This window comes from Diceros bicornis, chromosome 11, assembly GCF_020826845.1.
Source record: "Diceros bicornis minor isolate mBicDic1 chromosome 11, mDicBic1.mat.cur, whole genome shotgun sequence".
Lineage (NCBI taxonomy): Eukaryota > Metazoa > Chordata > Mammalia > Perissodactyla > Rhinocerotidae > Diceros > Diceros bicornis.
Window position 1 is genome coordinate 5,347,512 of NC_080750.1, and position 12,960 is coordinate 5,360,471.

Below are 12,960 nucleotides of genomic sequence, written 5' to 3' on the forward strand. Positions count from 1 at the left end.
GCTGTTTCATTGGGCATGCTTGAGCAGGACTTTAGGTTTAGTTTCCTCTCTGTAGATGAGGATGGGAGGTTAGCACAGTGCCATACACATAGGAGGAGCGCCATAAATAGGGTTTTGGTTATTTGCTGGTAGTGGGAGGAGTGGGAGGTTGGGGTGGGGCATAGGAAATATGGGTTAGTAATTTGCATTTACTGTTTGTCCTCAAGGGAGGGAATTCAATGACCTCTTAACCATGAAAATCAGGAAGTATAAGTTTTATGGCTCATGTTGGAATGGCAGTCTAACTCACAACATTATTTACATAAGAATCAATTTTACATGAAGTTTTTTGTATATAACTTAGAATTTCCGTATTATCAACCCAATCAGCTGACCATTTGGTCTTTAATTTCTTCTTTGTGCTAGGTTAGAATGTGCTTGAAATGATATGTTACAGTGTTTTCTGGAGATTAATCACCCAATAATTATATATTTACGTAGTTATTAACCTGCCTCCATAATTATTTAGTTATTACTAGATGGTACATTAATTCCTAGAATTTTAAACTTTGTGCTTTTGTTTCTTCCTGATTTTAAGCAGTCTGGTAAATGGCTAAAAAAGACAGAGGGAAGCAAATAATCTCTGTTTAATTGGCGTGGATTGATGGCCAAATATAACTACTTTTGCAAATAGAAGTTTTGTAATTAAACACCAGCAAACAATTCTTTTCTTTCCTTGAACTGAATCTATATGACTCCATGGAAGAATTATATTAACAGAAAAAAATAATGAATAGAAAAAAATCAGTTCAAGATGCATTTATTACCAAACTAGTTTTTTCCTAAACAGTCAATACTTTTACAACTAGGTGAATAAGGAGACCTGGAGTGAACTTTAAGTCATGTGGCTGCTTTGTATTTCTGTCATTGTTTTTACTTTCCTGCTTCTCAAGCTGTGGTCCTCGGGCCAGCAGCATCAATGTGACCTGGAGCTCCTTAGAACCGCACTCTCAGGCCCACCCCGACCACTGAGTCAGAGTCTGCATTTTCACAAGATTCCCTGGTGATTTGTGTGCACATCTGAATTTGAGAAGCAGAGTTCTCAATGTTTTTTAATATGAGAAGCACCCACTTTTGTATTAAGGAATAGAACCTATTCTATTTTATCTAGAAAGATGATAACCCATTATTTAATGAATAACCATTTTGTGAATACTCTTATCATTGATTATAGGTTTGTGTACATGTATATACTCACAGTTAAAATTCCACAAATGCTGTCATTGGATTGTCAGCTGACCCACAGCAGTTCTTAACACTCTCATAAAATTCTTGTACCTGTTTGATAGTCTGCATACGTGACTGAAAAAGAACTTTGCACCTGCAAAATGCTCTGTTGGGCAAGATGGATTAATCAAAATGAAATTATATGTGGTTCGAGATGAAAGGAACTTTGGCAAGTATCTAGTTTAAATTTGCCATGTTTATAGTTGAGAAAATGGAGGTTAAATGACTTGACCAGGGCGATCAAACAAGTGACAGAGCTGGGAGAGGAGCCCGTGTCTGCTGCCTTGTAGGGAAGCGGAGTGCTGTGCCCCGAGCAGCAGAGACAGCCCGGCTGTAGCCCCCATTACACTGCAAAGCATGGCTCCCTTTCAGGCTGTGTTCACATACAATGGCTTTGATATGGACCAATGGTCAGAGATTAATAAATTCCCAGTAGCAATAGAAATATGTGCCAGGCACAGGGCTGAGGAGTTATATACATACAAAACTAATGTGCATGGTGTTGTTATCCCCATTTTACCAAGGAGGAAACTGAGACTCTGGGACATTAAGAACTTGCTTAAGTTACACATATCTGAGCAGCAGCAGAGGTGGAGTTCAGCTGCAGGTGTGTCTATCTCCAAAGCCAAGCTTTTCATCATACTGTGTGATCTGAAGATTTAATAAACTCATTTGTATATATTCCACATTATTTTTTTAAACAAATCAGACAGAAATGCCTGTGTTCTCTTTTGTAGATATACTTTGCCCATACAGCGCTGAAGTGGGTAGAGAGAGCTAACATGGATGGTTCCCAGCGGGAAAGGCTTATTGAGGAAGCCGTGGATGTGCCAGAAGGTCTTGCTGTAGACTGGATTCACCGGAAATTCTACTGGACAGACAGAGGGTATGTTTCCTCCTTCAGTTTGAAGCCGCCTGGGATGCAAGTGATAGGATGGGTAATGGGGTGGCTTCATCCTGCACCTTGAACAGGAAGATATTGCTGGGCACCCGGCTGGGACTGGAGGAAAGATGACCCAGTGCTGTCCACACTCCTTCCATCCCCACCCCACCACCAAGCGGGACATTCCTCCTTTCATCAAGATTGGATCTGTATCCACGGGAGAATTTCGAGGACCAGAAAGAAGCTTGTATTTTTGCACTCAGGCTGTTATTATAATCAGAGAAACGCAGAACCTGTCTGAATACAGTCAACAAGTATTGTTTGAGCATCTGCTACGGATAAGGCGTGTGCCTAGGTAACATGGGAGATGCAAGGGAGCATGAAGACTGCTCATCTTCTCAGTCAGCTCCTGGTTTACCTGGGGAGACGAGGCACATGCACACAAGAAAAACTAATGTAAATGCTTGATCTGAATATCAGTACAGGAGGTGTCACAGGGCCGTGCGTAGATGATTGCCAAATGAAGGGTGTACACTCCCAGAGGGAGCGCTGGCAGGGGCGTCAGGGATCAACTAGTCCAGCCCCCTCATTTTACAGTTGAAGAAACAATGGCTCAGAAAGGCTAACTGATTTATTCAGTTACACACATGCAAGTGACAAATCTTGGACTGGAATCCACATGCTGGCTCCCTGTTCAGTGAGCATGAGGGAGGCAGTGAGAGCTTCATTCTGGAGTCATGAGGAAAGTCCTCATGAGACCGAGAGGTGGTCCCTTTCCCTTTGGTAGGAAAGACAGAACCAGAGAGCAGTTGTGGTGTTTCTGCCCTCTGGGCGCCCTGCTTTCCTTGTGTGTGTGGCCCGTGAGAGCCCCAGGAATGGCGGGGGAGGGAGGAGGGTGAAGGAAGGAAGTGGCTGCATCTGTTTGGTGTGCTAATGAGAGCCCACCTCCTTGCTCTGAGAGCGGCAGCTAACCACAGAGTACCTCCCAGGAGAGTAGTGGAGATGCTCTCTGCGCCAGGATATTCTCTCAGCAAAACCTCAAGCCCTAAAGTGAAGTGGTGCCCAACTGGAACATCTGGTACCTGTGCAGCCGTGTTCAAGTAAAAGAAGAGAGAATTAGTTAGGGTTTTGCCTCTTTGAAATCAGCAGTCCCAACACAGAGGGAGAAGTCCCAGGGAACGGGTGTATACACTTAGGGGTAGGCTTTCTATGTCCCAGAAAATCTCTTTTGGTCTGGATAACCCATGTGAAACAAGTGGGTTTTTATAAATGAGCCAAAAGTATGGTGTGCTGTACAGTTACCAGTAATATGGCTCTTCTATATCCAGGGTAAGTATATTTTCATTCATTCAATTATTTAACCATATCTTCCTTTATTCTTTGGATATTTATTTATTGAATAACTGAAATGCATTGGACACTGTGTTAGGAGCTTTATATCCATGATACTGTTAAATCCCAAATAGGTAAGTTTTCTTATCCCCAATTTAAAGATTAAAAAATTGAGAATCAAAAAGGTAAAATAACTTTCCCGTAGGCAAGCAGCCAGTAAGAAGTGGATCTGGAGTTGTGGTTGTAATAATGATAAAAATCATAATAATAGCCTCCTCTGTGTTGAACCTACTTAAAAGGACATTTAAAATGTCAGCTGTGCATAATAACAGAGCTTGTACATGGCTGTTCTAGAAAGATAAACGTGGATCGGGACAGCAGATGTCAGCCGCTCTCAGCCCAGCTGAGGATGCTGGGTCTCTTCATATTTCCCACATGCGCACGGCACCTCTAATTTTAACCATGTATGATTAATAGCATCATGGTACCCCTGCCGAGGCCTCAGGAGATAGACGGGCATTGCCGTATCCTGGAGAATCAGACCTCCAATTCCCTAGTTCATTGACTTCAGTAATAACAAGCCCCGCTTAAGTCCTCTTCCCTTTCAAGGCAGCTGCTAAAAGAAAACCTTTAATTTGTCTGGAAATGAGAGGTTTATAGTTTAAAAACCTTGATATTAGCTAGAAATTGGATTTAAATAACTGAGATTCCAAGCTCGTGATATTAGATTATATAGTAACTCTTTACCAATTAAAAGAACCAGCGTGGATGCTTAGTTTACATCGGCTTAGGAAAAGACAGATTCAAATTAACATCTATCTGTAGGAAGGAAGCTGACTGATAATTCCACTGGCAATGCTATTATTTAGTGTGATGGAATCCTGTTCCCAAAGTCAGATGCCCAGTAAAAAAGAATCGAGAGGCTGAAAATATAAGATACTGTTTGCTCATATTTTGAGATAATAAAAACCACCATGAGGTAAAAATCACCCCTCCAGGATGGATGGACAACTCTTGCCCTGGAAATAGGGTAGATTTTAGAGGGTCCCAGGGGCATCGGGACCAATGGATAACAGATATAGAGAGAAAGACGCCCTCCTCGACCAGGGTTATGGTTCAACTCACGTGAACCCGAATGTCCGTGCTGCCTTTGCTTTCTCATCACCAACGCCAGAGCCCGAGATTTGCTTTCTGGCTGAATCAAATAGCAGTGTATTATTGGGCGAACCCCTTGGGGAGCTTTGAAAGTAAATTCCAGCAATCCTGCTCGAGACAGCTCCAGAGTCAGGAGCTTATGTTGGTCTCAATTCTCATCACCTCACTGCTGCTCTGAACAGGAAGAGTTCAGAGACAATGTAACACCGAGATCAGAACTGACAGTTTTATCGCCCACAAGCAAGTGGCCTCAGAATTCCTTCCCTCCCACCAAGGGGACAGGCGCAGTGACAGTTGTGGCTGAGTGAATTTAACACATCGAGTTCAAAAATACCTTCCACCCAGCTGTACCCTTTCCATGACCACTTCGTCTGGGAATAAGATGATGTTTTAAAAGTGGCAGTGGAGTGTAAATGGTCTCAGGTGATCCACTGCCCTGAGTGGGTAGCTGGCAAAGTGTACTTGACCCAGCACAGGCCCTGAGCCAATTTTACCTTTACCTGCCTCCTGCTTGGAGCCTGTGAGGAGGATTTCTAAAGCCCCTTCCCCACCGAGTGACTAGAGAGCACACTGGAATAAGCCACTTGGAGATTCCCTCAGCAGTTTGCAGAACGGGGAGGAGAGAAGAGTCCTGCCCTGTGTTTCTGGGCAGGTCTGTTTCGTGCAGACGTTGCCTACAAGAACAAGGGGCAGGCCTTTCCATATGTTTGTCGAATGAATTAAAGATAGCTATACTTTCTAGTTTGCGGTAGGGAAACAGGGCGAGCAGGCAGCACGTGGTGGGGAGGGGAAGTTCTTCCCGTCCCCTCTGCCTGTGGTCCTTCCTGCTCCAGGAAGCTGCCAGAAGTTGGGGTTCCCTCACACAGCTACCAGCCCTGAGTCTGCCAGTTGCATTCCTTACATTCTCTGTGTTAGGATTCCCTCTCCCTCTCCTCCCTCCCCTCCCCTCCCTCTTCCTCCTCCCCCCTCCCTCCCCCTCCCTCACAGAGATGGGGCTGGGGGGGTGGCGGGCTTGTTTACTATTGTGTCTCCAATGCTTAGGCCATTCCCAGGCACACAGTAGGTGCTCAGTAAATATTTACTTTTATATTTTGATAATACAGATTTGTTTGACAAATAAATGGAAAAATTAGGAAATAAAAATTTTCTCCCCTGCCATATTCCAAAGGGTTATTTTCTTTTATCAATAAGATGAACAAATAATATTTCAGTACTCCCACTTGTCCTAGAATCATGTGGAAGAAAATTAAAGTCAACATAAGTCTCCCCTACTGTCCCTGGGGGGCTGTCTCTGTGGCCCTTGGAGGTCGAATCTCCCTCCTCCTCATGACCCGTGACCACGAAGCTGACAGCTCCTCTCTTCTGGCTTTTGTGAAGAGAAAGGAATGGTGGTGTTTGCACTCCTGGCTTTCTCCCTGCCAAGCCACTGACACAGTTCCCTCTACGTTATCCTTTCAACTGTGTATTTCAATTGCCTGGGATGGATATTGAGATGCTAATTAAAAGACTGTGTTTAAAAAAAAATAGAATTCTTGGGCATGTTGGTCCTGACTTGTGTGTGAGTGTGTGTGTGCACATGTAATGGGGTAGTTTAGAATGCCTATCTTTGCATTTCAGTAAGTAACAGGGAAAAGGAGTATTTTTGTTTAAAAAATAAAGTCTATATAACAAGCCCCTTTATATTGCGTGCCTGTTAGGAAGTCTCTCATTGAAGGGAGTGATTTAAATGGAAAACATCGTGAAATCATTATTCAGGAGGACGTCTCTCAGCCACGAGGCATTGCTGTTCACCCAATGGCCAAGTGAGTACTTGTGAAGATAAGGCACCTTTCTGCAGAGGTCATGGGACAGTTCTTGTTGATATGCTAGTGTCCCAAATTTGTCTTAAGACCTCAGCTGGTCAGTGGAATCAGGAACCAAGAAAATCCATGAGATTTGTTCCAATTTTCAGAAATGGTATAGCTAGCATGACTTCCTCATCCTTTTAATGTCTTTTGATTTTCTATTCTTGTATAAAAATTTTATTATTTACATACCCTTTCATTTTAAGCAAATTCAATTTCTTTTTGAAAAGAAGTGGGCTGTAATTCATTAATCAATTAGACATACACCCATTAAACTACTTTCTTTAAAAATCTACATTGTTGCTTTCCTGAGCAGAGGATGATACGTAGATTGCATGGCTTATGAATTCTATTTGGAAACATCATAAGATGAGTTCAAATGATAGGTCATTCCTAGATTTAGACAAGAAGAAATAGAAATCATGAAAGATTAGAAGACTTTATGTTGTTAATTGTGAATTAGTGACAGATTGCCGACAAATGTTGGTTTAGGTTTAGAGAATTAAGGAAAATAATTGATTCCTTCCTAGTTAAAAGACAAGGATAAAAACTAACTCTACTTTATTTACGATGGAAATTTTATGATGGTCTATTGGAAATAACATACTGGTAGTAACTGATAATTGATGTGGAGCCAGCCACATGATTAAAATAGTGAGACTGTAACCATCTCTAAAGAAACCAGTGAAAAGATATCGAACCATACTGACCTCAAAAAATGTGCCTCAACGCCTGATTTATGGAACTTAAAATTGACCAGGTTAACTAAGTACATTGTATGAAACTGGATAATAGTTAAATTTGCTCCTCCCTTTATGTTGTAATTTCACATATACAGTGAGTTTTACATATGCAGAGAAGAGGGACAGGCTAGCAAGTTTTCATTGCCTTTTGCAGGGTGAAACACTAATTTAAGAATATGCACTTGAACACACTTTTGATTGGTAATACACTACGATTTTTTAAACTAATAATTCCTTTTTTATCCAATGATCTGAGCCTTAATTCAGCATTTCCTGTCCAAGATGCTCTATATAGGAAAGATAATTTTTTCCTTTTGAAAATTATTTGTTCAATGTACAGTGCTATACTTTCTCTTTCTGTATTCCTTGGTGTACTGCTTTAGTTTATCCTAAAGTGATTTACATTGATGTTTTCAATGATGAAAGAATGGAAGAATTTTTTTGGTGCAGATTTTATTTGATGTATGCTTTCTTGATTAAAGGAGATTATTCTGGACTGATATGGGGATTAATCCACGAATTGAAAGTTCTTCTCTTCAAGGCACTGGCCGTCTGGTTATAGCTAGCTTTGATCTGGCCTGGCCCAGTGGAATAACGATTGATTACTTAACTGACAAGTTGTACTGGTGCGATGCCAAGAAGTCTGTGATTGAAATGGCCAATCTGGATGGTTCAAAACGCCGAAGACTTGCCCAGAACGATGTAGGTGAGGCTTTGGGATGGGTGATTTCTTCATCTTGGCTGAGTGTTGATGAGTATTAAATACAAAATGTATTTATACACACACACACTCACACTCACTGTCCCCCACACACACCCTTAACCATATGGTGAGAAAGGAATAGAGACAAACAGACTGACAGACCTCTCCAGGGATTTATGAGCTATGAGGATTTCCTTAACATTGGAATATCAGATAAAAAATAGTGATATAAATCATTTCTCTTGGCCAAGATTTCCCAAAATCAGAACAAAAATATTAAAAATTTTAAAACATCTTTAGGAATAAGAAGTTTGTTCAGCTGTTATCATTTCTTATGAAAATGTCATTTCACAACAGTGATAATGTCACTTTTAGGCATTAAGGAATACCCATTCATGTGCAAAGATTAATAAATGTAGTTATCTCCCCATTTTCAGATTTTGCATGGGATGTCACATATTTTCATAAATATCTTTAAAACACTATATAGTCTATGCTGTTAAAAGAGAAGAACACCTGAAATTTATACAATGGTATAAACCAATGTTACTGCAATAAACAAAAGATTAAAAAAAAAAAGAGAGAAGTGCAAATAGCTATGAGATTATATAGCAGTGGGAGATTAATTTTGACACAGAGAATCTGCAAAGACAATATTTGAACTGGGCCGTGTGGTAAATAGATGTTGATAAAACATGATCATTTGAAATAAGTCTACAAAAATTGGTCTTTGTATGTTAATACTGCCAGGATATGTTGACTGAACTTAATTCTGAAGGTACTTGGGAGCCATTGCATGTTCTTGAGCAGGAAATTGATCTGATAAGATTGGTATCTCAGGATAACCACTCAGGTAACAGTATGGATTGGATTGGATCCAACAGTTAGGGTTAGATTGGAATTTGGAGAGAAAGAAATCAGTGAAGAGGCTACATTAGTTAATATAGTCCAGTCAACAGTTCATGAAGACCTGAGTTAGAACATTACCTTTTAAAAGTGGAATGGAGGATTAAAGTATTAAAAAAATCATTGTGAATGAATAATTGAGAGGATTTGGTAACAGAGATATAAAAATGAGGGCCAGGGAGATGTTGAAGATACTTTAGAGATTTAAAAAATGGTTGTTTGGCAAGATGAAAAAACGTGGTTTCTCTCTTCTAGGAAGAAGCCAACTAATAATCTGTATAAGATATTTATTTTGCCCATTCTCTTTGATTTTAGAGGTAATGAATTTCTAGATTTGCATTATACATTAAATAGATCAAGAGAGGTATAATTGAAAAATTTATATACTTCCAAGCTTCTTTAAAAATTAAAGACATAATTCACAATAAATGATAAGCTTGTGTACAATTGTAGACTTTATTCATCCATGCACTTGGATATTTATTGAGTCATTAAAGGAAGTGGAGACATAGTGGAAAGTAAAACAATGTGGTTCCTGTGAAGTCATGGAGTCTAGTGGGGGAGATGTACACTATTTAAAAAATACACCACCCAAATAAATGTAAAATTATAGCTTTGACATATGAAGATAAAAAGGGATTTGAAAATTCCTAACCAGAACATAAAGACACCATGTTCTAAACCAAAAAGCATAGCAGATATTTTGTGAACAATTTGTATTGCTACTGTAATCTCTGACTAATGCAACTTCCTATTAAAGGCTATTATCAAAAATTTGATATGAAATTATCTAAATAACCATTCCCATCATTACAGTGCCATCTACTGGTGTATAAGTGGTGGCTTATCAACTGGCAGTTCAGAATTTTTAATGTAAAGATTGAAGGAATTCAGTCTTTTGAAATGTAATTGTGGCTCTTCTATAAACAAAAAATAAGGAAGATTATGTCTAGTGTGGGGTATTTGTTTGTTGAAAAACTATAGCTAATTCTGACACATGCTACAACATGGATGAACCCTGAGGACATTATGCCAAGTGAAATAAGCCTGTCACAAAAGACAAATCCTCTATGATTATACTTATTTGATGTATCTAAAATAGTCAAATTCATAGAAACGGAAAGTAGAATGGTGTTTGCCAGGAGTGGGGAAGTGGGAAATGGGAAATTGTTGTTTAGAGTTTCAGTTTTGCAAGATAAAAAAGTTCTGGAAATTGGCTGCCCAACAATGTGAATGTACTTAACACTACTGAACTGTAATTTAGGTTAAGATGGTAAATTTTGTTATGTGTTTTTTACCACACACACACACACACACACAAAACGATACTATGTAAAAAGTTCTTTTGTTGCATTTATGGCTTTAATTTGGGAGAAAGGGCTAGAGACCAAAATGAATCTTAATGGTCCTGGTCAGTCGTGAAAAAGACTCACTGTCACCAGGACAAATCGTTTGAGTTTGGGCCAGTAGAGGGAGACATTCATTCTAATCCACCAAATCTAGTGCTCATTTCCAAAAAGACTGGCCTGAGGAATGTGACTGGACGTGATGCAAACTTCCAAACTTGGGGCTCCTTGACTTTAGCCTCTGACCACTTGAGGTAGTATATTACAACATTTCCCAGCTTACTAAATACTGGAATATCTCGTCAGAGCAGTTTCAGTGGCATGGAGAGGTGGGTTTAGTTGAGGTGGGAAAAGCCCACTTAGGGGTCAGTAGGAGCCATGGAAATGGAGGCAGCAGATAATAAATGACTTTCAAAAAAACTTGGCTAAGAAGGGATGGAAAGAGACAAAAAGAAGCTCGAGGGGTGAAGAGGTTGGGGAAGTCAGGATAGGAGAACCTGCTAAGGGAAAGAAGCTAGTAGGATGAAGAGAATGAAGATGTAAATGAGAGGAGTAATTGACAGAACAAGGTCCTAGAGAAGAAAGGAGAGATGACCCCAGGAGCACAGTCGGTGGACTAATGTTAGATAAGAGGAGAGACAGGAATGGAGCTGGGGGCCCAATGCAGGGAGATGTGTGGGTGGAGATGGGAATTCTGAGGAGACTGTTAGTCAATGACATCAAATTTTTAAACATGCTTACGAAAACCTGTGGATTTAGTCTGCTACTTATTACTGCCATTCAAAAGATAAGGAACCTAAGGCAAAGAGGTAAAATACCTTACTCAAGTTTAGTCTATAAACAGTGACAGAGTCACTGAACACAGAAACATTCCCAGCCTGGCCTCCTCCTTCTTGTTGCTGTGATATCAACCAGCCAGCATTCTCCTGCTCTTCAAATGCTGGGGGACAAAAGGCTTTGCTAGGTCCTCATCCCGCCAGGCTCCCATTCTAAGATGAGGCTCCCACATCACGTGGGTTCTCCGTGGTGCAGGTGGAGGTGGGGGCTCATACCTTGCTAAGCAGCTATACTAAAGAATTGATTTAGTGTAGGAATTGTGTGTATGTTTCAAGCCTTGTCCTTTAAAAAATATTCATGGCAAAGACAAGATGTATGTAACGGATCTGAACTGCTTCCAGGACACCCGTTTGCTGTGGCTGTGTTTGAGGATCACGTGTGGGTCTCTGATTGGACTGTGCCATCAGTAATAAGGGTGAACAAGAGGACTGGCAAAAACAGGGTACGTCTCCGAGGCAGCATGCTGAAGCCCTCATCACTGGTTGTAGTTCATCCATTGGCAAAACCAGGTACACTGGACGTGTTACACAGTCTTTTTTTGGCTGGAATCTGCAACTGTTTTGTTTGATGGCAGGGGAGGGAGAGGGGGTGTTGCAGTTCCTACTAATGTGGGGAGATGTTAAGATTTCCTGAGATTTGGAGTTTGTTTAAACTAAGACAATCTGTTAGTGAGTTTGCGCGTTGTCCCTCCAATCTCATTTTCTCTTCCCCTGAACAGCTTTTACTTATCGGCTGCTTTTCAAAGACTCCTGGGTTAAAGGTGCTCAGAGCAAGAGTGGGAGTGGGGAGGAGCCATGTAGACACCTGCAGTGGAAGCTTTTCTCTACATGGAGGCCTTTCCTCTCCTCCTGAGAGGGCCAGTGAGTGTCAGCCCGGGAGTAAGCAAATGGAAAGGGCATCCAGTCGCTCCTCTTTCTGAATTGCCCTTTGCCAGTTTGACTAGATGATGAGTCACAAAACAGGAGTCACATCTGCCCAAAGAGCTTCTTGAACAGGAGGACTGGCTACACTCAATATTAACACTCATAAGGTAGTAACATTCTGAGCTCACCTTAGAATCACTCTTCTGAAGTAGCTCTTGATAGGGGCTCCATTTAGGTAAACTAAGTTTCTCTCCCCAAAGCTGTACCCTGTGATTTGCATCAGTGGCACCCTTGTCATCTCCCAGCCCATCTGTAGTGCATCCCTCTTCCCTCTAGGAACAGATCCCTGCTCACATCAAAATGGAGGCTGTGAACATATCTGCAAAGAGAGGTTTGGAATCGCTCAGTGTTCGTGTCGTGAAGGTTTTGTGAAAGCCCCAGATGGGAAAATGTGTCTGGCTCTGAATGGCCATCAGATACTGGCAGGTAATTATGTGGCTCAGGAATATAGTTCCACATCGATCCCTATGCTTGTGCTGATTTTTAATATTTTGTATTATTAAAAGCTGCCTGCTTTTAGGGATGCAAACCTGTTGGGTTTTTTCCCCGATGAGTTTGGGCTCCTCATCACAGACTAGATTCAGCTGACCTCCTCTAGCTGTAAAATTAATGAACAAGAGATAATATTCCAAGTCTTCAGTTCCAATCCTCCAGCCCCCCATTTATGGTGGAGTAGCCCATCCTTGGAAATAAATGCCGGCATTTTACCACCTCACATAGTGTTCAGACACATTTTGTTTAGAAGTTTTATGGCCTCAACTTGAGAGGTAGTCACATACAACCTCCCTGCCACATGACTGTCTTAATTTGAAAAGCAAAGCTCTTTGTAATAAATAACTTGAGGGTATCAGACAAGTGGGGGAGTGCAGCCTTAGAAGGCTTGTGATCCACATTTTTAAGTACTAAATATGACTTTGAGGAAGGGGGGGAAGAGTAGGTCAAAGATGAGGTGGAACCAGCAGTGCTGATTTGCTTCCCTTGGACGGCTGTCCTACAACTACGGTGCATTTGGATTCCTCTCT

General features: G+C 41.0%; 1 protein-coding gene across 1 annotated transcript in view; it reads left to right on the forward strand.

The window, feature by feature from the left end:
- Window positions 1-12,960, forward strand: part of EGF (epidermal growth factor) — a 78,655-nt gene that overhangs the window by 40,627 nt on the left and 25,068 nt on the right. The window contains exons 11-15 of the mRNA XM_058549899.1: window positions 2,004-2,152; window positions 6,334-6,438; window positions 7,706-7,929; window positions 11,357-11,524; window positions 12,215-12,364. Coding sequence (XP_058405882.1) covers window positions 2,004-2,152; window positions 6,334-6,438; window positions 7,706-7,929; window positions 11,357-11,524; window positions 12,215-12,364 — 796 coding nt within the window. The remainder of the gene's footprint in view (window positions 1-2,003; window positions 2,153-6,333; window positions 6,439-7,705; window positions 7,930-11,356; window positions 11,525-12,214; window positions 12,365-12,960) is intronic.